Source organism: Melanerpes formicivorus, unplaced genomic scaffold (genome assembly GCF_026170545.1).
Source record: "Melanerpes formicivorus ecotype bairdi unplaced genomic scaffold, bMelFor1.0.p_v2 SCAF_59, whole genome shotgun sequence".
Lineage (NCBI taxonomy): Eukaryota > Metazoa > Chordata > Aves > Piciformes > Picidae > Melanerpes > Melanerpes formicivorus.
Window position 1 is genome coordinate 3,709,342 of NW_027142411.1, and position 23,998 is coordinate 3,733,339.

Genomic DNA, 23,998 nt, shown 5'->3' on the forward strand with positions numbered 1-23,998 from the left:
TGGGGTAGTACCCTTGAGGTGTGATGCTCAGTTACAGGAGGAAGTGAAGCTCAGGTTGGGTAATCAGCAGCAATAAGCTGCAGGTGCCTTTCAAGCCAGAGCAGCTGCAGCATTTTCCCCCTCTGCAGTGATGCACTATCTCAAATGGATAATGGCATGAATCTGAGGCCTGTTCTCTTTGGCTTTTGCAGGAAATGCAAGAGAATGTGAAAAAATGCAAAAACTTTTTAGCTACCCTTATAAAACTTGCTTCTCATAACTCGCCATCTCCAGAGACCTCCCGCAATGTGAAAGCTCTGGTTCAAGATTTGTTGGTAAATATTGAGCTCCCTTTGTCAGTTGTCTGTTCAGCTTGCTGTTTGTGTGTGATCTTAACAATTCTGCTTTCTGTGCTGTAATGAAAAGGAAAGGAGTTGGGCTGCATTACAATGCAAACAGTCCACTGAGTTCTGCAGGTGCCCCTCCATGGAGCCTTAATGCAAGTGGATTTCAGGAGGCAAAGTTATTTTCCAGCTAGACAGAGTCCTTGGGTCTGGCAAAAGTCTGCTGTAGCCTGCAGTGCAAGGCATGTTCCAGGGAGTGTGTGCTGAGGTTAGGAGGAATCCCATTTTGCTTTGCCTGCACTTCTGCTTTGTCTGTTTTTCAAGCAAGAGTGCAGCCCCTTCAAGGCTCAGCCCATGGCACTCATCTCCAGTGTTTCAGTACCAGAAATGCCAAGGAAGAAGAAACTCGCTCCTTCAGTCTTACTGGGGATGTGTGAAGGGTCCAGCTGGAAGAGAAGGCCATTCTCCAGATGATCAGTTCATTAGCTTCTCCCTTGACCCTTCCTTCTCTCTTCTCAGTATGTGGCTCAAGGCCAAACCTGGGGCTTGGCTGAGGCTGCAGCCATCCCTGGGCTGAACCACCAAAGGAATGTGGCTGCTCTGGGATAGCCTGACCTTGCCATCTGAGAGCCTGGGGCAGGCCTTCCCTGTGGAAGAAGTGAGGCAGGTTGTAGAGGCCAGGCAGCACTGAACTCCTGCAAACCTTCCATCACTTTGTAGCCGGGATGAGCAGCACCACCTTGATGGGAAGACCCTTCCAGACACTGCTCCTGCCATAGCAACCATGGCTTCTATGGCACAAAAGAAAGCAGACAAGCAGAGCCAAGAAAGAGAAAGGGCTTAGCTATTGTTTCCCTGAAAAAATGGTAGCAAGAGAATGGAATGCCAAAGAAGGCTTGAGTTGGGGGAATCTCGCTGTGTTCCCAACTGTACTTCCCCAGGGGAACTCCCTGACTTGAGTGGCACATGAGGTGTGTAAAGCACCTGTGGACAGAACTCTTCTGTAGGTACAGGGGAGCTGAGGGCCTTGAGCTTTCAAAGTTGTTCTTGCTAGGGGAGCCTGTTTTAGCCAGAGATACATACAAGGATATTGTCTGGGGGGGAAAAAGCCCACACAGCCAGCAGCTGAACTGGGTTGTTGATGCTTTCTTTTCCTTACCCCTGAAGGATGCAAAGATTGATCCAGAAGAATTTACAGGCCGCCTTCAGTCAGAACTGAAATCATCTCCTCAGCCATATCTTGTTCCTTTCCTTAAGGTAATGTGGATTCTGTCTGGGTACCTTTATTGCAATGCAAATGTTAATACATGACCTTTCAGACTATACATTTAAAATGGAGTTACCTGCCCCTATCTAGGGCAAGACTACCCAGCTTTTATTTCAAGCTGCCAATTTCTGCCAAAATCTTCTTGGCTGTAGGTCCCATGCAGGCCCCATCTCTGGCAAGCCACCAAGGGGCTGCTTACTGCTGTTGGGGCTGGGAGCTGTGGCTGTGTGCTGCAGCTGAGTGCTCCTGACAGGCTGAGGGAATGGTAAGAAATGGGGCTGCTGCAGGGGGGAGGCCTTGCATGCTTGGGGCCTCAGTGTAGCTTTTAAAGAAACAACTTAATTGATGTCCAGAGCTGATCTGGAATGTGCTGCTCAAGTAGTCCTGATCTAGGACATGGCAGTAAGCAGGTTTGTGTGAAAAAGCAGTTACTGTCTAGTTTGGAAAGTCTGTTGGCTATTCTGTAGTAATCAAGACTCCTACAGATGTTCTTTAACGCTGCAGAATTTGTGGTGTTGCAGTGTTAGCAGATCCCTGGTGTTACAGCTCCTGCAGCATGGCAGTGCTGTTCCAATGCCCAGACCTCTCTGTGATAAGACATTCTGGGGAGGAAGGACAGCATCCACATTTGGGAGAGCCCCAGGCTGTTTCTGTAGAGTGCTTCAAGTAACTGAACCAGCCCTCTCCATACTCTGTCTGCAATCTCCGTGTGAGTTGCTGCTAGCTTTCAGCGAGTGCGGAAAGCTGAACAGGTTAATGCTCCTGCAACAACTGCTGAGCTGATCCTGCCTGGAATCTGGAACTAATCTAGAGCAGAGATTCTAGTGCAGTGCCAGGAGGGTTGATGGTTGGGTCCTAAGCCAGTATACATGGAGGTAAATGTGACTTACAGTTGGCTATTTTACATTAGCTGCAATGGCTTCCATATGCCAGGCTCTGGAGAGCATGCAGCGTGTCTTCCAGCACGCCCCGACAAAATCTCAGCTGGAACTTTAAAAGCATTTTTGTTCTACTCCAAAACCTCTCAGTTTAGGGCAGATTTCCTCTTCCCTCTCTCCCTGGAACTTTTCTGCAGAACTCTCTTCTTCTGCTTCTGTTTTATTCAGGTTATCATTAACCCCTCCTCCTGCCTTTTCCTGCCTTTATACTGCAGTCATTTCGTGATCGGTTTTGACTCGTTTCTGTCTTTGAAGCCTGTACTTGGCACCAGGCTTTAAAGTTTTTAGGTAAATACTAAAAGTTGAGAAAGAACTGGAGCTTGGGCTAATAAACACTTGCACCCTGCAGCTGCCTGGGGGGAGCACTTCAAAGAACCCCACTGCCATTTGAAAAGTGAAAAGTTTATTGGTGCAGGTAGAGTGTAGCCTTTCAGAGCTATCTGTTTGGCTGAACTGGTCTGAACATGAAGCATCCAATAGCAGACTTCCCTAATCCAGTCAGAATACATTAGGTCAGTAATCATACAGCAAACAGCTCTTGCTGTAGGGCACCAGCAGTTAAATCATCATGTTCTAGGTACTGGAGGCATGTCAGGGGAAGCAAATTGGTGCAGCTTACTTCTAGCATGCAATGGGAACAGGATTATTCCTACTGTTCTGCTGTTCCTGTTTCCATGCTTCGCCCTGCCAAAGATCTAAGCTACGAGTTCTAGGTAGTCTGGAGGAGGAGAGTGTTGCATTTTACTGCTACCATGGAACTAGGGCACATGAAAACCTTCAGGGTTGCTAAATTCAAATGGCAGGCTTATTAACAAGGTAAACTGAAGTTCCCCTCTTGCAGAATGCATTCAGTCTGGCTGCTGTTGGACAGGTAGACAGAGAGCAAACCGAGGAAGAAGGCTGCGTTCTTTCAATTGTTGCTGCAAACAGCAAAGAGGTTTTTGTCATCCTGCTAAATCTGATACCTGACAAACTCTGTTTTGTTTCCAGAAAAGCCTCCCTGCATTGAGACAATCTTTACTGAACAGTCAGCACTCCGTTTTGCAAGGACAGCCGTCTCAGCAGTCGCTTCAGCAAACCAAGCTCTCACAAGTTATACCTCAGTCCGCCTCCGGAAGCGTTTCCTCTGTTGTCACCACGCAGACAATAGGAATAAGGCAACCAAACAACATTTGCACAGTCTCTGTATCAAATACAGTGCAGCCTCCTCAGGTTAAGGTGGTACAGTCAAATCAGAGTTCTCAGCTGGTAGGTACTGTGGTGTGCCAGAGAGCTAACAAACCGAGTAGCAGTTCTCAGCCTGGTTTTATCACAGCTTGTTTGTCTGTTTGTATCCTATTGTGTGATACCTCGTGGCAGTTCACATGTATGCTCAACCATTACTTGAGATGACATCAGTTTAGGAAAGGCTGCTCTTGGCCTCTTTGTCTGGAGTGCAGTGACTGTTAGCTGGGCACAATGGAGCTGGAGTTAATTACAAGCATAGACCAAACAGTTTGCGAGACTCGCAGGCGAGGTGTGCTGCTTTGCTTTGCGTAGTTCCGTCTGCATCAGAGCTCTTCCCTCGTTGTGAGCTCCTCTACACATGGCACTGGAGCAGCGTGTTCTGTTTGGAAATGGTGCCACGCTTTGTTAGGTACTGAAAGGTGGCCTTGTTCTGGAGGATTCTGGGCTTAGACTTACTCATTTCAAAGGCACTGTGAAAAAGGCAACTCTGCAGCCACCTACTCCCTGATAGTGTGGTGAATTTATCCCCCTGTTCTGTAGGCTCTTGCATGGCTGCTTACAGTTGTAATTAAAAGAGGTTCAGGGTTTTCACAAGGCTTTGAGTTTATCCAGGCATTGTCATCCTTCAGGCCAAGATGTAAGAGTTTCTGTGTCTGTGGTTTCTGTGTTTGTGGGAGCAAAGTACTTCAGTGAAAGTAGCAGTGTCTGAGCCATGTTTCTTGAACCTTCCAAATACTTCCTGGCAGCTGAATGCCTGACTCTGAACTGAGATGAGTGTAACTGTACCATCCTTCAGTGAGCATGGATTTTCTGTCTGGGAGCATCTTCAATGTCAAGGCTTCTGACTGGCTTCTGTAATACCCACCAGAGGTGGGTGTGCTGCACCTCGGCTTGGCTGTTCAGCCACTTGCAGTCTTTCTTTTCCTGATGTGGGCTCTCCCCCCACTTCTGGACTGCTGCATTAATCAGAAGAGTCTTCCTCAGACTTTCTGTGATGTCTTCTTGTTTCGTTCGTGTTTTGACAGGCGGCACCGGCAGCTGCTTTGGCTCTTCAAGGCAGGGGAGCAGGAGCTGGTTGTAAGTACAGGCAGTAGGTGTGAAAATTGCTCCCTGTCCTGGGTAAAACAAATCTCTGTCAGCAGCTGCTGGGTTCCTTACAAGTACAAATGTTTGTTCTTGGCCAGTCTGGCCTTGCCTTGTGCCACACTCTTGGGACTAACCCAGTTCTGGGCAATGTGGCTTTTTCCCAGCCTTTTCAACCCACTTTAAACACTGCAGGCTGCACCCCACCTTTGGAGAAACACTGATGCAGACCAAAATGTGTCAGTACAGTCACAGGAATTCCTACTCCTCTGCTTCCTGTTCTGGTGGAATATTTTCTGGATGGCACTAAGGCAAACTGATGAGAGAGACCTTCCCTGTGCCTCTCAGGTGTCAATGCACGCTCAGAGTAGGCAGTGGGGAGGAGAGATGAAGGATATGAAGAGTTACTCTGTCACCTCGTTCCTCATACCTGTGCAATGTGAGGGAGCTGGAGGCTGCTCAAGTAGTGTAGTGTGGAGATTGATGTGGTGGGCAAAAGGATTTGGTTTTCTGCCTGCAAGGGGCCATAGGTGAAGGGCTGGATTTCCATCTTGGTGGGTACACGGAATGGCCGCTGTGTCTTCAGAAGAGAGCAGACTGCACAGGGCCAACTCTGCTCCACACTGTTCCTCTCTACAAAACAGCCAGGGAGGAGTGAATGCCTCAAAAATCAGCACTGTTCAGCTTCACTGCAAAGCTGGATTCTTGTGTTTTGCTTTCAATTTACCAGGGATTAGTAACTGGAACCAAACATTCCGTTAACCGAGCGCTGCTTAATGGCGCTCACGTGAGCTCTGCGCAGGCAAAGGCAGCGTCACAGAGCAGGAGGGAAGAATCTTCTCTACCACACCAACCATCAGCTCTGGTGCCAAGCAGGCAACCCAGCAGCATCTCCACATCACACTAGTGCTTGTTCCTGGGTATTGACTTCTTTGTGGTGACAGTGCTCATGCTCTTCACACATCTTAGTGCTCCCCAAAATCAGAGCACAGCGAGTTGCTGCTGGCCATCTTGCCTAGGACTTGTCCGGAAGAGGAAGCTTACAGCTGGCTGGCCTGAGGGTGCCCAGCACTGATGGAGGAACCTGGCTGAGCTCCAGATTTTCCAAGCCTGAAGCTCACTGGAGACAGTTCCAGCTGGCTTTACAAACTGTCCAGCTGTAGAAGGGCAAGGCTGTGTTGGAATACAGCTCCCTTCATACCAGCTAGTTTGCAGCACTAGAGTGTGTGGAAATGTGGAGGATGTTAGCTGTGCCTTTCTTTTGGCTTTCCTGTTTTACAGAGCAGCTCTGGGGACACTTCCTGCAGTTACACTGAGCTGTTTTGCAGCATGGGAACTCTGTGAACACTGGTCAAGATGTCTTGGAGGTTGTGCTAAGGAGGCTTCAGCACTAATGTGTGTAGTGTTCACGGAGATGGAGCAGGAGGAGACTGCTTTGTTTATCTGCTTAGCAGAGTAGTGGAGTCAGCTACCAAAACTCTGAAAATGCTGTGCTCCAGAGAGCCAGGCAGTGCTGCTAGTACTGGGGACTCCAGGGAAGAGGGAAATAATCTCAGCTAATATTTAGTTGATGAGTCACTAATGAGATAAGCCTGCAATCAATTTTTCTAACTGTTCCAAGTACAATATTCCAAGCTTGGCTAGTTTGTCATTCTTGGGGTGCAGGAGCTCTACACAGCCCTAACCATGCAGACATTGCCTCCCTTGTTCTGGATGTTACTGCAGGTAGAATTTCTCTGGGTAAGAGAGACACTCTCTCTGAGGTGGCTCATAAGCAGGCTGGTGAGTAATGGAGATCGATTAGCACTCGTTGTGTTGGCCCTGCGTTGTAAGGAGAAAGAGCTCCTTACGGTCCAAGCCAATCAGTAAATGTACATCATAAAGAAACTGTGAGAAATTCAAACTGATCCATCTTAATGACCCCACTCTGAGGTCCCTTCCCACCTAAGCCATTCTGTGGTGATGCTAATTTTGTGGGTTGTCCCTTACTCTAAGGAGCATTCTGGCAATGAGTCCTGTTTGGAAACAAGTAAGAAAAGACAGCAAAGCAGAGAGAATTAAACACACCTCACTTGGTCAAACACTGGTGAGGAGGAGCACAAAAAACCATTTACAAATATTTTGAGGGTTTAAACATCAAAGTATATTGATTAGATATTTAGAGTGGTGTAAGAGCATGAATATGAACAGCAGGGTAGAATTGAGCAAAGAGGGATTTGGGCAGAATGGTACAAAATATTCCTGCAGTAAAGCAGATCATTAGATGCTAGACAAGGCTCCCAAAGGCAGTGATGGAAAAGGCATCATTGAGCTATTCCAAATTAGACCAGGTGAAGAATTGTAGACTCAGCTGAGGAGCAGGTGGGACACAGGCTTCAGTGGCTTTGGGCTTCATGTGTCTTCCTGCTGTCTCTGAGCCCGGGGCTGTAATCTTTGACCACTCAGTAATACAATATTGCTGCTACATTGACATGGAAAATGTTGTGCTGACTCTTGAAAAAGTTGATTTTTTCACTTTTAATTTGTTTAATTTGGGAGGAAAAATAGTCATTTCTTCTGCAAGCTTTGATGCTCTGTTGGGGAAATGGTAGCTGCTGGTATTGCAGCCTGGGAAAGGAGGAGGACTCTGAACTCCAGGCCCACGGAGGCATGAACGTTGTAAGTTAATGCTGCCAGGTTACATGATGGCTGGGGTTTGATATGACATTTATCTTCAGGAGTGAGTAGACTGATAAATCCCAAGTGGCATAGCCACAAGTGAGTTAGCAAGTGCTTACTCATGAGTGAAGATGGATGTCATCTCGGACCACAGCCGGTCTGGAGCGGGGAGGTTTACGAGCGGCTCGCTCCTCCCTGCCGCCATGCTGCCTGGAACCTAATGGAGAGGAAAAATGTTTGCTCAAGGAGGGATTTCCCAAGCTGATTTTTGGGTTTTCCATTCTCTGCAGAAGCTTCTTCATTCTCTGCTTTTGTATTTATTGCCATATTTGCTCTGCTGGAGGATTTGGGTCTGGTGCTGTTGTTGCAAAGTGTGATTTATGTCACCTGAGTCAGGCTGATTTTGCAGCCCTTGCTGGCATGGCCCCAGGGCTCTGTGCATCTGCATTGCTGTAGGAGCATCCAGATTGCTCAGGCTTGCACCATCCTTGTCCCCAAAAACTTCAGCAGTGAGTTCTAATCTAATTGCCTGAAAGGAGTTTACCTCTCAGTGACAAGTAGGTGGTAGCTCCCATTTGTGGTCTATTGTGTTAGGCAAGAGGACAGAAGTTCCCTGTCTTCCTGCTCTCAGGCATTTGCTGTGCTTTGCCTGAATTCTTTCTTGGTCTGTGTTTCTTGGTCATTCATGGTGTTAATTATTGCTCTGTGTTCACACCTGGAGTCTGTTCTTTGCCCTGCAATAGCACACACAGTGGAAGATTCATACCTCTCATGGCAGGATATCCTTTTGGCTTGAGATGAGGACCAGAGAGCACCATTAACTTATTCTCATCTAGTAGTGAACCTAAGCTTTCTGAAGGAGGGCTCCAAGATCCCAGCAGTCAGCACTGCTGTTGTCACTCCTGTTAAGTACCCTGTGTCCATCTTCTGCTGGTGTGGTGGAGGCACCTTTGTGTAAACATCCCTTTCACAGCCAGGAAAATCAAATGAAATTTCCAAATGGATACAGCAGGGGTCTGGAGCATTCAGGATGTGAGAGAAGCAGCTTGTCTGGAGGAGAAGATACATGGTGAATTGAGGCAGATGTGACTAGTGGAGTGGACAGTTGATGGTTAAGGGGAGAACTGGGAAGATGAAATAACAAAAAGGAGGAAGAATGCTATCTAATTTTGCAGGAAAGTGTTGATTTACAGGAGAGGAATTGGGCAACTTGTGGCTGTTTGCACCCAGGGAAGCAATGCCCTGACCTCCCTGCTGCAGTGTGTTCCTTGAACTCCACACTGCAGCAGCCTAGGAGTTAATTTTTCAGCTCCTGACTGGTAAGTCTGCAGAGGAGGGAGCTGCTGTATGCCAGCACTTGCTGTCTCAATGAGAAGTTCGCTTGGTGCTGTTGCTGTTTTCCAGGCTCATTACCAAATCCAGGCCATGGCTCAGTCCCATGAAGTCTGCTCTGTTCTGTGCCTCTGTTGTGACTGGGCTGCTCTTGTGCCTTCTGTCTTCCTGGGTGGAAATAGTGCAAGTCAGTCCTGTGCTGGTGGGGGAGATGGAGTGAGGAGCAGTCTCTGCAAACTTGGAAGGTTTTATCTTTATTGTTTTATTTCTGCCTCAGGCCTTTCATGAGATGGTTGATACTATGACTGTGGATGTAGTGGTGAGAGCCTGGAAAGGCCTTTTGGAGGCATCTGGTCCAGCCTCCTGCATACAGGTTACTGTGGTGCCTGGGGCCTTGGCCAGTCCTGGTTGGAGTAGCTCCAGGATAAGATTCCACAGCCTCTCAGGCAACCTCTTCCACTGCTTGCCCACTCCCATGGGCATTTCTATGCCCCCTTACATTAAACTGAAACTTCCCATTTACAGCTCCTGCCCGTTGTCCTGCAGCTCTGCACTTCTGGGAGAGCTTGGCTCTAACTTCTCTACATCTTCCTCTTAGGTGGCTGCAGCAAGCAGTAAGATCTCCCCTTCTCTGGAGGCTGAGGTGATGTCTCTGATAACTGCAGTGTACTAAGACATCCACTTCTCTACCTTCTCTCTCAGTCTGGGTTAGTAAACTGGTGCTTAGGAGCTGAGCACTTGGGGTTTGGCACAGATAACATCAGGTGGGGGATACTCATTGGGGGTATTTTTAGACTGTGAGAAATACAAATCACTTGGGTTCAGTTAACCATCTCCCAGACCAGCTTCCTAGTGCCTTCTTCACTGGCCATGCTCTTCAGGCCAAGATGAGCACATAATAGTTTGTGCTGTGGGAAAATAGGCAGGAGAATGGGAACAGCTGGAATGTCTGTAATTGATGGAGGGTGGTTTAGAATGGGGATGAGTTTGAATGCAGGGTCAGTCACCTCTGAGTCATCAGATTTTTCCTGTTTCTTGTTTGCCAGCTAAGAAACTCAGAGGGTGTGTTTCAGAAACAAGTTGCTAATGGTCACTCCTTAAGTGGCTGCCAGGTCTGTAGGTTCCATCTGTGGTGAAACAGATCTCAGAGTGGACAGAAAGTGGAGTTTCAGTTGTGTACTGTGCTGCTCTGAGTTCAGGTATTCCCTTCAGGGAGTACATGCTCACTGCAGGGCAGCTTCTGTGTGCACTTGGAGGTGATGATTTTGATCTCTGCTGCTTGGAGAAGCTGATTCCATTCATTTCCTACACTGCTAGCACTTCTGCATACCTTGCACAGTGCTTGTCCAAGGATGGGTTTTGATTGTATTTGAGAGTAGAACAACAGCAAACATTGCCATTGTTTCTCATAAAGGGTCAAATACTGTCCTAGCTGTAATGGTGGTAGTGGATGATGTTGTAGGGCTTTTGCATGAACATACTCCTCAGGTGAAAGGGAACTTGGTTCTGACCTGCAGGAGTTGCTTGTTTCACACAGAAGAGAAATCTGACTTCAGCCTATTCCTGTGATGGAGGTAGCAGTTCTGTCCACAGCTCACACATCTGCTTTTTGGGCTGGCTTCTGGCCAGTTAAGGTATGGCTGCTTTGGGTTTGTGGGGTTGGTTTGGCTTACTTTGCTGTTTAACTGTTCTCTGGAAACTCATCCTATCAGTTAGGGTGAAAGTGGCAGCCTCCTCCTTGATACCAAGCAGGCCTTTTTTCCCCTGGGGGCTGTTCTGTCTTAGACACTTGGACGTGTTTCCTGTGCACCAAGAAGCTGCCAGGTTCAGCTTTCCCTCTCATTTCCACTTACCACCTCTCTTTCTTTCCTGGTTTTAAGCATGGTGGATGCTTTATTCTCTGGGTGTCACTGTTTACTCACTGCCTGTCTGGACCAAGTAAATCTGCATTCACTTAACTCCCTTCCTGTGCTTGGTCCAAGTGCTGCATTTTCCTTCAGTGGCTGTAGCTGAACTCGAACCCTTCACTTTGTTTCCCTTCTCTCTCTGCAAGGTAGCCATTGCTGTTACTTCTCCACCCACAGGTTTGTTGTGACTTTCAGCTTTTCCTCTTTTAGGCTGTCCAGAAGGCAATTTCCTCACTTCAAAATGGCCCTGCCTGTTTTTCCTCCAGAGTACCTTGCAGGTCTTGTTCCCTCCATACTCTCTCCTTGTGGTTTTCCCCTCCCTCCTTTCTCCTTGGGGAGCCCTGCTTCCTACTGGTGGAACAGTTTCCATTTGTTTTGTAGCCTTTTCATTCTCTCCTGTGATGCCTCAATTGAAAATACTGTGCTTTCCTTTCTTCTTGGCCATTTTTGTCCAGCCATACAACATGGTTTTAGGTCCCCTTTCTAAGAGCACGCTGCCTGGTGCCGGGTAAAGGTGCAGTGGTTCGTGCTTGCCTCTCACCGTGGTGTGTAGCATGGCATCTTGTCTTCTAGGAGGGCATGCTGGGTTTGTGGGACTGAGAAACAGCAGACATGATGCAGTGGGAGTAAGAGTTGGGACTGTGAAGAGCACCTGGCCTCTGGAGGTGTCAGGCCTGAGTTGTGGCTGTGATCTTGCTCACAACTGGTTTGCCTCTGGTTTGTTTTCTAAGTTTCTGTGTGGATTTCTGTTTTCTCCCCAGCTCCACGGCATCTCCATGTCCTTTGCAGTCTCTGTTCATGACATCTGTGCCTGCCTTGTCCTTGGGTTCTGGGGCATACATTTTGTTGTTGCTTACACATGGCCCTTGCAGGTTCTTCTTTCTGATTTGATTTATTTGTGGGTCAAATTCTAAGTTTCTAACCCGGTTTCTGTTTTGGGTAAGGACTTCAGAACTTGGCTCAGTAGTAGCTGAAACCTTGAGAATATCCAACTAATATTTAAAAGATGATTACTCTATGACCACCATAAATCACTGCCTTCTGGTTTGTGTATATCTGACTTTGGAACTCACAATATTTTAGGCTTTGCAGTGTCTGTTTCCTTTTAAAAGTGCAGGCATAGTGGGAGGCCTGATGGTTGTAGGGGGACAGCACTGAAACTGCAGCACTTTCTGCTTTTCTCCCAAGTTGAGCTTCTGAAGACAGCTGATATTTACATGACTGCTTTGAACTCTTATTTCTGGTGAAGGCTGTGACATCTGACACGTGTCAAATACCATGAAGTAACTTCTTGCAGCTTAGTGGCAGCCCAGGTCTATACACACACACAGAGCCGCACGCATTACATGGCCATGGCTTTGTCACCAGCTGCTTGTGCCTCTAGAGCTCCATGTGCATATGTGAGTGATTGCAGGTGTTAGTGTATTTACCTTGTGTGTGTTTGTGTATAAAGAGTATAATATAAGTATACTTTTTTTTAATAATAGCAGATTATCCAGTCCACATCTGCTCAAACTGTGAAACGAACCCCTGCTTGCCAGACTACCCAGATTAGGATGCCAGTGGTAATAACTCAGACCATTAGACCACAAGGTATGGGTTTAAATGTTTCAGCGAGATTGTTGCCTTTGTATGACTTTCATTGTAATTCCAAACTAGCAGCATGGCATTGGCAGGCTTGACATTTCTTTTTGACTCCATACTGACTGAGGAATGCATGTTCTCACTGTGCAGCTTCAAGGTATTTCAGACCAACACAGTGCAATGTTTTGAAACACCCTTAGGACTGAACTCTCACATGCTTGGCTCCTTAGCAGCTTTTCATGCAAAGTTCTGAAGGAAGTCAGGAGCTTGACTGAGCTCTAACCCTGGGCCAAGAAAGAAACTCTTCTTTCCCCCCACCCCTGAAGCCTAAAGGACGCCTCAATGTAATCACCCTACTATTAGCTCTTCCTCCTGCAGCAGAACATGATGGGCACTGTCTCTGCAGCCACACAGGTCAAGGTAGGAGTCCTAGAGAAATTTATCACCCCAGGTGCCTTTTTGTTGGCTTCCCCTCTCAGTGTGCTTACTCTTTGGTGAAGGTCAGAGACTGACTACAGGGACCTAACATGCCCCCATTAGTCAGGGGAGCAAGAGGTGGCCTGCACCCAGCTTCCTCACCTGTCTAACAGGTTGGTTAGTGTCTGCCTGCCACTTCCTAAGAGGGTTCTTGAAGCCTTCTTACTTTCCAATCAGTATCCATTTGTTTCTTGCCACCACCAGACCTGTGAGGCTTGCCTCTTGTTTTCCCTGATTATGTTTGAGAGTATGTGGGCATGGAGATGATTTGGGAGTTTTAATGGGATACAGAGCTTGTTCATCTCCAGCTACTGCTAATTCAGTCTGAATTAGCAATCAGACTAGGCTAAATGCATATCAAAGCTGTTGCTGCCTACTTGGCTTTGTTGCTTGGTCCTTTATGTTCTCCTTGGGAAAAGCAAGCACCCAGACCCCCAGTGATCACAGTTAATTGCAGCTGATACTCTCCTTACTGTGCTCTCTTCAGAGGATCCACAGGTTGATTGGACCCAAGCTCACACTAATCTGTAGGCTGTTTGTCCCAGTTGGGAAAACACACATGTATTGTCACAAGAGCTGTCTGCTTGCTAGCACTGACACTCCTGGCCTGAGTCTTTCACCAGGGAGGGTGTTCTGCATCTCAGAGCATGACCTTTCACTTCTGCCTGACATGTGAGAGTGAAGGCTGATTTAATTTCTTTGCTTGCTGAGTCTCTAAGTTCTGAACATCAACAGTGTGCCAAGAATTTGCATGTTTCTGGCATCTGTCTTTTAACCCGTGGGTTCAGAACGTGAGTTCATTCATGGTAGCCCCTGACCAGCCAGTGGAATGCAGCTGCACTAGCACTTTGGCTTAAGGAAGACAGGGGGTGATGCAGGGCCCTGCTTTCAGGTGAGCTTGTTTCTATGGACAAGCTGGCTTAAGCCACCACTGTACTGTTTGGTGACACAAAGCAGCCAGAACTTTGCCAAGCCTCCCACTGTAAAACTGCTCACCCTGCAGCCCACTGCCAGGGCCAAGCTTGCCTGCGTGCTTGCAGCCCCACGACGTGCCGCTCTGAGCACTCTCGATACCAGCTTGTTTTGGTCTTGATGTGCTGTTAAAAGTTCTCCTGTGAACACCAGGGTAATGATCATTTATACTGGCCTAGGTATTCCTGGAGAAGGAGGTAAGGTTCTGGCACAGGACATGGTCTGTAGAGACACTTCCAGTAGCATAACTTGGTGGAGTGTGACTTTGTTAAGGCTTTTCACACCAGACCTGAGCAGGCTGCCCCAGAATGGTGTTAGGAGTGGATCTCCCGGTGTCATGTACCCTTACATTAATGCCTCATGGGAACAGACTGTCATGCTTTTTAAAACAATGGCACAGAGGGAGGTGGCAGACTTGAGGGACCTGAGTTAAAATCACTTCCACACCAGGGCAAGTAGCACTATAGTTATTGCACAAAGAATTCACACTCCTTTATCAAAGCACTTACCAGTGCAATAATTAGGTGAATTGCATCTTATGGGTGAAGGAGCTGAGCCAAAGAGTTAAATGATTAGCCAGAGTGTTCATTGCAGCTGTTTAAGCTGTGCAGAAATAAAATGAGACATTACTAGCCTCTGAGTCTGAGCTTTCTGCATCACGTACTGAAACTTTGCCGCAAGGAGCCAGCAGTGAAAGGCTCTGTATGCCATTGCCAATCCCACGGAGTCTCTGGCCCATGGGGGGTTCTTATTTGCCAAACATGCCCCTGCCTCAGAACAGAGGTGGATGTTAGCCATGGCTACCTGACCATGCAGGCTGTGACTGAAAGCAGAAAGCTTCTCTGTAGTCCCCTGCCTCCCGCTGCCCTGGCTCCGTTGCGTGGAGTGGAGGAAAGGGAGGCTTAGCTCCAACGCCTTCAGTGCAGGCACACTGCTGTCCTGGGAGCAAAAGTGAACTGCTCTGCTGCTATGCCTTTCCTGGTTTGTTTGGTGGGGTCTCTTAAGTTACCATCTGTAGCAAACCAACCACTGAGAGCAGCTTGCTCTGGCTCCCTTCCTTCTGGAGGAGTGGCACTGGGAGCTGCTTTTTGCCACTGCAACAGTTTTCATCTCCTGCACCTTCACTGGAGCAGCTAGAGGTCTGCTAATTTCAGTCATGATATTGCTTCTTTCCTTCCACTTAGTAGCAAACCTTGGAATGAGGTCGTTTGAAGGTTGGACACAGTGATCCTAGAGGTCTTTTCCAACCAAACCGATTTGATTCTGTGCAACAGGTGCCTGAATCACCTCGTCCATGAGCTAATGCTTTCTGTGGCATCTCATGGACCTTGAATATTCTGATGGCTAAATAGTTTTGTTTACCAGGCTTGGTTCCTGAAGTCTCAGACATTGGTTTGGATTTGCTGATGCTGAGAGTCCCCAGAACTGTTTCTACAGCTTGAAGAACTTAATGAATGCTGTCAAATTAGCTCTACTTCAAGCTCACATGTTGAAGCTGATGAAGCAATCAAACCAAAAGCTGATGCTGGACTCATGGAAAGTTAATACTTCTGTTTGAGCAAGGAAGTGTTCTCTAAAGCACTTGAGACAGTTGTGCTTCAGGCCTTTATAAATCCTGATAAGAAATAAAGTAACTTTCCTAAGGCTCCCACCGTGCCATTAGATACAGTTGAGTCATGGACAAGAGAACTTTGATGTGCTGCTTGGAGCCTCAAACACTGTTTGTGTATAGCACTTCATAAAATCAAGTAATGTGCAAGCAAGAGGTGAGATCTCTGACTCAAGGAGACACATGAGTCGTTCTGCAGTGCCCCAGACACAGGCGGGGTTAAAGGAACCACAAACCAGCACCCCAGTAAGCACGCACTGAAGCAGGGAAGGAGAGCTTCCTCCAGCAGCCTCACTTGCCAGTGCCCTTTCCCTGCACACTGCTGCAGTGGTGCCAGTAGCACCCCTCTGCTGATTTGCTAATTAGCACCATCAAGTTCTGATTAGTCTGGTTAGGTTTTTCCAGAGGCCAGGGGGGAATGAACACCAATCTTAGAATGGCCTGAGTGCCCAGCACGCTTTGGCTCGTTTTGGAAGCCCAAGTGTGCTTCTCCACCAGGAGCTCCAAAGCCTAGAGACAGAGAATGCCTTCTACACCAAGAAAGGGAAACACCACCTTGAGGAGGAGGTTTCTGTCCCATTTCACAATAGTGATTGCTTTTTGAAGCACTGGAAGATCTTGTCCTGAGCTCTGACAATAGGTGTGTTCCACTGCAAACCCAATTCCAAATGACTACATTAGCAAAAGTCAAAGGCATAGGGGCTGGGGCTTGAAGCATCTGTGCTAAGAACCTTTCAGAGCCTGCTTCTTTATTCTTTGCAGATGATCTAGACAAGAGGTTTACTGGCTGTTGCCAACCCACTCAGAGCCACTCTGTGCATCCTGACCGGCCAGCGGGTTTCAGTTTGGGCATCTTCAGCACTCAGTCAATATTGACCCAAGTGGGATGTTAATATCCATTTTCTCTTGGGAATTGCTCTTCTGCAGCAGTGTAATCTTTACAAATAATAACTTCCTTTGTTTGCAATTTACAGACAGTTAAATTTAGTTCCTGGACAGAAGGTTCTTTGATGTAAATTGTCTAAGACAGCTCATAATAACATTGCTTGGTGTTTTGCAGGCACAGTAGGGAAGGCACCAACAATACAAGCCAGCAAAAGTCCTGGGGGCTTTGGTGTTCAGGTCTCTGCAAATCAGAAAAACAAGCTGAATGACCCTGGAGGTGGTTCTTTCAGGTAAAAAAATAACCATCAAAATAACTCTCTGAAGGCAGGGGGGTGTGGGGGGAGCGCTGGAGCAGGCTGCGGGATGTGTGTGACACCAGAGGGCAGTGTGCGCCCAGCACTCTGCCTGCCGCTGCCCTTCCAGGGACAGCTGCTGCCTTCTGCTGGGTGAGACAGGAGGGGGTCGCGACCTGGCTGGAGGATTTTTCTCTAAATGGAGTTCTTCATGCTTAGCACAGCCTTTGATTCTGTGGGTTATAGCAAAGCCTGTGGCACAGGGAATGCTGAAGTCTCTGAGACAGGGATGGTTGGGTTTGTGTCTCAGCTCCTGGTGTCCCTACGGAATGTGGCTTGCTGGGCAGCTGCTGGCTGTGATGGGGCATCCTGCCCCCGGGCTGCTGCAGCCGAGCTGCAGCTGTGCCCCCAGCAGCACCGGAGATCCTCTGTGGGTTGGGCAGGGGGGTTGGGGGTTTGTGTCTGTGTGTGATTCTCTTGGTTTCCTTCCTGTGCTTGCTTAGGTAGCAGTGACTTGGGGCATCCTGGGGTGCCCTGTAGTGCTCAGGTAGCAGTGACTTGGGGCATCGTGGGGTGCCCTGTAGTGCTCAGGTAGCAGTGACTTGGGGCATCGTGGGGTGCCCTGTAGTGCTCAGGTAGCAGTGACTTGGGGCATCGTGGGGTGCCCTGTAGTGCTCAGGTGGCAGTGACTTGGGGCATCGTGGGGTGCCCTGTAGTGCTCAGGTAGCAGTGACTTGGGGCATCCTGGGGTGCCCTGTAGTGCTCAGGTAGCAGTGACTTGGGGCATCGTGGGGTGCCCTGTAGTGCTCAGGTGGCAGTGACTTGGGGCATCCTGGGGTGCCCTGTAGTGCTCAGGTAGCAGTGACTTGGGGCATCCTGGGGTGCCCTGTAGTGCTCAGGTGGCAGTGACTTGGGGCATCCTGGGGTGCCCTGTAGTGCTCAGGTTGCAGTGACTTGGGGCATCCTGGGGTGCCCTGTAGTGCTCAGGTAGCAGTGACTTGGGGCATCCTGGGGTGCCCTGTAGTGCTCAGGTAGCAGTGACTTGGGGCATCCTGGGGTGCCCTGTAGTGCTCAGGTAGCAGTGACTTGGGGCATCCTGGGGTGCCCTGTAGTGCTCAGGTAGCAGTGACTTGGGGCATCGTGGGGTGCCCTGTAGTGCTCAGGTAGCAGTGACTTGGGGCATCCTGGGGTGCCCTGTAGTGCTCAGGTAGCAGTGACTTGGGGCATCCTGGGGTGCCCTGTAGTGCTCAGGTAGCAGTGACTTGGGGCATCCTGGGGTGCCCTGTAGTGCTCAGGTAGCAGTGACTTGGGGCATCCTGGGGTGCCCTGTAGTGCTCAGGTAGCAGTGACTTGGGGCATCCTGGGGTGCCCTGTAGTGCTCAGGTAGCAGTGACTTGGGGCATCCTGGGGTGCCCTGTAGTGCTCAGGTAGCAGTGACTTGGGGCATCCTGGGGTGCCCTGTAGTGCTCAGGTAGCAGTGACTTGGGGCATCGTGGGGTGCCCTGTAGTGCTCAGGTAGCAGTGACTTGGGGCATCCTGGGGTGCCCTGTAGTGCTCAGGTAGCAGTGACTTGGGGCATCCTGGGGTGCCCTGTAGTGCTCAGGTAGCAGTGACTTGGGGCATCCTGGGGTGCCCTGTAGTGCTCAGGTAGCAGTGACTTGGGGCATCCTGGGGTGCCCTGTAGTGCTCAGGTAGCAGTGACTTGGGGCATCCTGGGGTGCCCTGTAGTGCTCAGGTAGCAGTGACTTGGGGCATCCTGGGGTGCCCTGTAGTGCTCAGGTAGCAGTGACTTGGGGCATCCTGGGATGCCCTGTAGTGCTCAGGTTGCAGTTAATGCACTGGGCTGCTCTACCAGCTCCTTCACCCTTCAGACTTCCATTTCATGTGTGTTTGGGGTGTTCTTCAGAGTGAAAAGCTAATCTGTTCCCCTGCATTTTGCTTTTGCTACCATCTTTTTGTTTTTCCCCACTGATGGGAGTCATTTGACTTGTGCGTGTGAGCATTTTTATTTCTCGTCCTTTGTTAAATGACAGAACACTCCTTGGTTCTGATTCTCACCTTCTGGAGTTCTTATGTTGCTCTGACATCACCAAACCAGTAATTAATTTTCAGGCCTATGCTTTTCTGCAGGTGAAGTGAAAGGGAATCTGTAGCTCTTTGAAATCTCTCTGCTTTGAGGCATGTCGGTGCTGCGACTAATAGTGGTAGTACTTAGTATTAATCTGGGAGCAAAATCATTCCATTTTTTATTTTCCAATGCTTTTTGCCTCCCACTGAGCATTTAAATGATTCAAAATGTCTGTTGGGTTCAATTGTACTGTCTTAATAAGTATTCTTTATGTTTGTGAGCAACACAAGCATTTATTCTTCGTTAGCACAGCTCTCAATTTCACCTACACCGAGAGGGACAGCGTGGGGTTGGTGGTTTGGTGGTTGCTCTTTTGTTTGATCCTGGATGTTGTAAACTGTGCCAGGATTGATTCTTGCATTCACTTAGTTTATACATAGAATATATTAGGTTAGCTGGAATTGTTAATTTTCCCTTGGGGAGAAGCAAATGCTGAAGGCACCGATTGATAAATCAATAAATCTTTAGTGAGTTTGGTAAATAAGCTGTCAAGGGTGTATGTCATTTTTCCTCTGGAGAACAAATTTGAGGCAGAATGGATGTGTTTGTTTCCTTGCATTGTTCTCTCCTTCAAAATAGTAAGACACAAAGCTGCATTTAAATAAGTCCATAGAATTGCCAGTGTTTATTAGGCAGCAGCAAAGATCAAGCTTTCTCTCGCTACCTTAACAAAGCATTTGGGTGTTTGCATATTTGCATTGCAACCCCTAACCTCTCCCGAGGACAAATAGATGTCTGACTATGAAGCCTGAAGGCAGAGAGCTGGAAATCTGGATTAATCCTCTGAATGCTGACTAGCTTTCCTCCACATTCCCAGCGTGTGTGAAGAATGTGTTTCTAGCCAGGGGGCAAACTGGCATCCAAAGCAAAGCAAGAAGTTTGAAAAATAGTTGTGTTATGTATAAATTTATTTTGCCCTCAGTGCTTTTATTATTGCATATTGGTTTCATTATTTTATGTTCTGCTTGCTTTAAAACAACTTGAGCCTGGCACTCCTGGTGGTCACTGGAAATGGGAGCTTGGTTATCTTCAGTCTCTTCTGCATCTGGGGGAGATGCAGGGAGGAACTGCATGAAAGATGGAGGAGTTGGGAATTTTGGGCATTCCAGCCCGGCCTTGAGCGTTTCTTAATGAGCTGCAGGAGCTCCCTGGCTGTTGCAGGAGCAGTTCCATGCTGCAGTGTCTTCAACCCAAGACCTCTGCAGTGCAAAGCTGTCATATTCCTGCAATTTTGTGTCATTTTTGTTTAACATGGATTGTCGCTGTTCTGTTTCCAGGGAGAACTCCAGGCAGCTCCCATTTAGTGACCTTGTCAGCTACCTGAACAGCTAAGAATGGAAATGGGAATTTTACTTGTTGAGATCAGGGGGAGTTCTTTACAGCAGGGATCCAGACTGAGATCTGTACCATAGCAGCCCAGCTGGAGAGGCTTTTGTAGGTGGGAGAGCTGCAGCAGAAGGCCTCCTGAAGTGTGCTAAAGGCCTGTGCACCTGGCTGTGACAGCTCTGTGCATCATCACCATCCAGTTGGGTACCCTCAGTGTTCTCACTGACCTCATCAACCCCTGATGGCAGTGAAAGCAGCAGACCCTCCAAATGATTATTCCCCATAGTCCAGGTTGTGGCACAAAGAAAGAACTAGTGGAAGCACTTGGTTGCCCCTGACAGTGAGTCAGAATCATTTCAGCTGGAAGGGACCATGGCAGCTCATCTAGCCCACCTTCTGAACCACAGCAGGTTCGCTTAGGTCAGGGATTTGCCCAGCTCTGCATGTTTCTGAGGACAGAGACTCCTTGGCAGTGTTTTGTTATCCTCCCACTTCTCACTGTGTGCAGTAAGGCTCAGAGGCATTGCTTGTAACATGAGGCATGAATTGGGCAGAGCTGTTCCCTTGCTGTGGGATGTGTTTGCTGCAGGCTAGCAGGGAGCCAGGCCATAGAGTCACAAAAAAGGTTTAGGCTGGAAGGGTCCTTGAGCAGCCTGGTCCAGTGGGAGGTGTCACTGCCCATGGCAGGGGGATGGAACTGGATGACCTTTAAGGTCCCTTTCAACCCAAACCATTCTATGAATCTATGGCTACAGGAGAAAGAATTGGATTCTTGGAGTGCTTGAAGATGTAGCTTGTGTTTGTCAGGAGTCTGAGAGCCCGTGCTGCCTTCTTACAGGTAGCATGCATGACCCCTTGGATTTGTCCCATAACACTCAGAGTACCACTGCAGCAGGACAGGCAGGCTAGGCACAGCCAGGAAACATGACACTGTTCAGCAGTCTGCTGGGCTGAGAAGGGACAGGCAGTGATCAGCAGTCTCTACAACCACTGGATGGCATCTTTGTTCCACACAATGGCTTCCCACAACTTGCTCAGCTGGCCTTGAAAGTTGACTTTTAGAGGCAATGGTTTGGCAGGAGTGCCAGCCCTCCTCATCTATGAATGTGTGTTCTGTATCCAGGAGAAGGGAGAGAGTTCCTCAGAGTCAGGAGGAGTGCAGTGGTGGGGGAGAGGAGTACCCTGGTGGAAGTTTCCTCATTAGACTGAAAAACTTGTAGTGACATTCCCTGTCTGTCTGCCAGGTACCACTGAAACCAAAGAGCAGTGTCTTCACAGGGGGCAGATTGCCAGTGGGAGATGGCAGGGAAGCACTTTGTCCAGGGGTCCCAGTGGTGGTCTTCAAGGAGCATTGCACTGATTTTGATAATTCCATTGGAATCCTGGCTTGTGCCCCCATTAGTTGTCTGGGTTTCTGTCAGGCAGTGCTGGAGTGTTTCTAAAGCAGTCCCAGGTCTGTACTCTGGAGTAGCTAAGCTGCTGAGCAGGAGCCAGGTAGAAGTCTGCTCTCCTCAGCTGCTCAGTGAGAGTAGAAGCATCCCATACACACCATGTGAAGTGTAACAGGGAAAGCCTTTAGGCTCAGCACAAACCCCATCAGCCTGGTGACACTGTCCCCAGGGAGTGCATCCTGAGGGAAGAAACCAAGTGCTAAATACTGGTGGGCAATGCTCCAAGTTCATCTGTGCAGCATTTATCTGACAGTTAGTGCAGAGTTGTCCATTTGCTGCCTCAAGAGTTCTTCATCAGGTGTCTCCAGCTTGGTAGAAACAAAAAGCCCTTCCTGACCTCTTCCTGCAGAAGTCTTCCACCAAAACTGGTGCTCCAGTGCAGATGTCAAGGGGTGCATGGCAGGATCTGGCTCATGGATTTCCAGGGATTCTCCTCTTGTTCTCACATCTTCCCTCAGCTTTTGGGGTTTGCTGTAGCCTTCCCCTTGCCACGAGGGGCAGGAGGTGTTCTGGGGGGCACAGGATGGCAATTTCTGTGATGTGTTTTCCCTTCAGCTTTTGTTTGTTTGCTTGCTGTGGCGGTAGGAGCCTGGCCTGGGCTGGCTGTGCATCTTTGCCATATTTAGCTTCTCAGAGGTGGTGTAATGGCCCCCAGAACATGTTGCAGTCCACTGCTTGTGTCAGGGACAGCTCCTAATCAGTGTGCTAAACCCAGATGGTTGCTTCCACAGTTATGAGTCACCAAGTCATGGAGTTAGGAGTTATGAGTCATGCCTCAGAAAGGGAGGGAGGGAGGAGATACAGGTAGGGAAACTCTAACCTGTTAGCTGTCCCTCAGAGTGTTTGGAAGGGTGCTCGGGGGCGAGCAGTGACCTGGGAGGTGCTGCTCTCATCTTCTCAAGTGCAGCTCCTAGCTGTAAAACCAGCTGAGAGGCCCAGCTGATGTTCTGAGTGTTGCCAGAGGGAATACCAGCATGTACTCAAACCACAACTGGAACCCAAAGTTACCTGAGCAGCCATCATGGCCAAAAAGTCTCTCTTGGCTATTGTTGAAAATGCTTTAGTGCCCATTTTGACAGGCCCCTGTGGAACAGTGCAGGGCTGCAGGCTGGTGGTTTGGCTGTTAATGTCTGGTTGGTTAGTTTATGTTGTCATTTTGCTGCTAGTTTGCAGCAGAGAGACTAGCCCAATGCTCTCTCTGTAGTGGTGATCATTGCCTTTGGGTTCCTGACCATCCTGCTCTCACTGAGCTCACTGCCCCTCAGATGAAGACAAGACACTTCTGTCCCCCTGTCTTACAGAGTGTCCTGCTTCCAACGTTTCCCTGCTGTGATCAGAGACTCCTTTGGTGATTTCTGCCTCTGGAATATCTTCCATGTAAACAGAGGCCCTCATGGTCATGCCTCCAGCTGGCCCAGCCACCGAGTGTGTTGTATGGTGGCTGCTTTTGGGGGAGCAGATACTGCCCCAAGAGATGCTGAGGTACTGGAAGGTGTCCAGAGAAGGACAGTGAAACTGCTGAGGGGCCTGGAGCACAGCCCTGTGAGGAGAGGCTGAGGGAGCTGGGGTTGCTTAGCCTGGAGGAGGCTCAGGGGAGACCTCACTGCTGTCTACAGCTACCTGAAGGGAGGTTGTAGCCAGGTGAGGGTCGGTCTGTTCTCCCAGGCAAGCAGCATGAGGGGGGAACAGCCTCAAGCTGTGCCAGGGGAGGTTCAGGCTGGGTATTAGGAAGAAGTTCTCCACAGAGGGAATGATTTGCCTTTGGAATGTGCTGCCCAGGGAGGTGGTGGAGTCGCTGTCCCTGGAGATCTTCAAGCAAAGCCTGGCTGAGGCACTTAGTGCCATGGTCTGGTTGATTGGGTGGGGCTGGGTGCTAGGTTGGACTGGATGGTCTGGGAGGTCTCTTGCAGGCTGGCTGTGGTTCCAAGTGACCGCCTGCCCTGCAGGGCTGTTCTGATTTGGTTTGTTTTGCCTTCCAGAGACGACGACGACATCAACGATGTGGCCTCCATGGCTGGCGTTAATCTCAGCGAAGAAAGTGCCCGCATCCTGGCTGCCAGCTCCGAGCTGGTTGGGAGCCAGCTGCAGCCCTGTAAAGATGAGCCCTTTCTTGCTGCTGTACCTCTGCACAGACGCATACTTGAAACGGGTGAGCGGCGCGCGCTTGGCTGGGAGGAGCGGGGCTGCTCAGCCTCTCGGGCGGCGCTTCTCAGCCCTGCTCACCGAACCTTGCACCAAACTCTCAAGGTTTCTGGGAGCAGAGCAACTTGGCTCTCACAAGCTGGGTGAAAACCACCCCAAGCCTCCTGCTACTTTCCTAGCTCGTGCTTCCCCCATGTTTTGAGTAGTCAAGGATCTCAAAGCCCTCTGCAAGCATGAATTATTTCTCACAGTCCTCCTTCATGTTTTGCACATGAGAAGAGTGAAACAGAGAGGTAAAGTAAGTAGTACAGGTCACAGAGGACACCTGTGAATAACACATAACAGGATGTGAAGTTCTCTTTTACAAACCAGTTATTCAGCTCCTAACATCTGCTT

At 48.9% G+C, this 23,998-nt stretch overlaps 1 protein-coding gene across 4 annotated transcripts in view; it reads left to right on the forward strand.

The window, feature by feature from the left end:
- Window positions 1-23,998, forward strand: part of LOC137452865 (transcription initiation factor TFIID subunit 4-like) — a 124,089-nt gene that overhangs the window by 15,723 nt on the left and 84,368 nt on the right. For 3 of the 4 annotated variants that reach the window (XR_010990180.1, XM_068161675.1, XM_068161677.1), the window contains exons 5-10: window positions 192-314; window positions 1,491-1,580; window positions 3,519-3,776; window positions 12,223-12,328; window positions 16,438-16,552; window positions 23,440-23,609. Coding sequence is in view for 3 of the 4 variants with exons in the window: in XM_068161675.1 (XP_068017776.1) it covers window positions 192-314; window positions 1,491-1,580; window positions 3,519-3,776; window positions 12,223-12,328; window positions 16,438-16,552; window positions 23,440-23,609 (862 nt within the window). In the remaining variant the exon portion in view is untranslated. The remainder of the gene's footprint in view (window positions 1-191; window positions 315-1,490; window positions 1,581-3,518; window positions 3,777-12,222; window positions 12,329-16,437; window positions 16,553-23,439; window positions 23,610-23,998) is intronic. The other variant, XM_068161676.1, reaches the window with a different exon arrangement.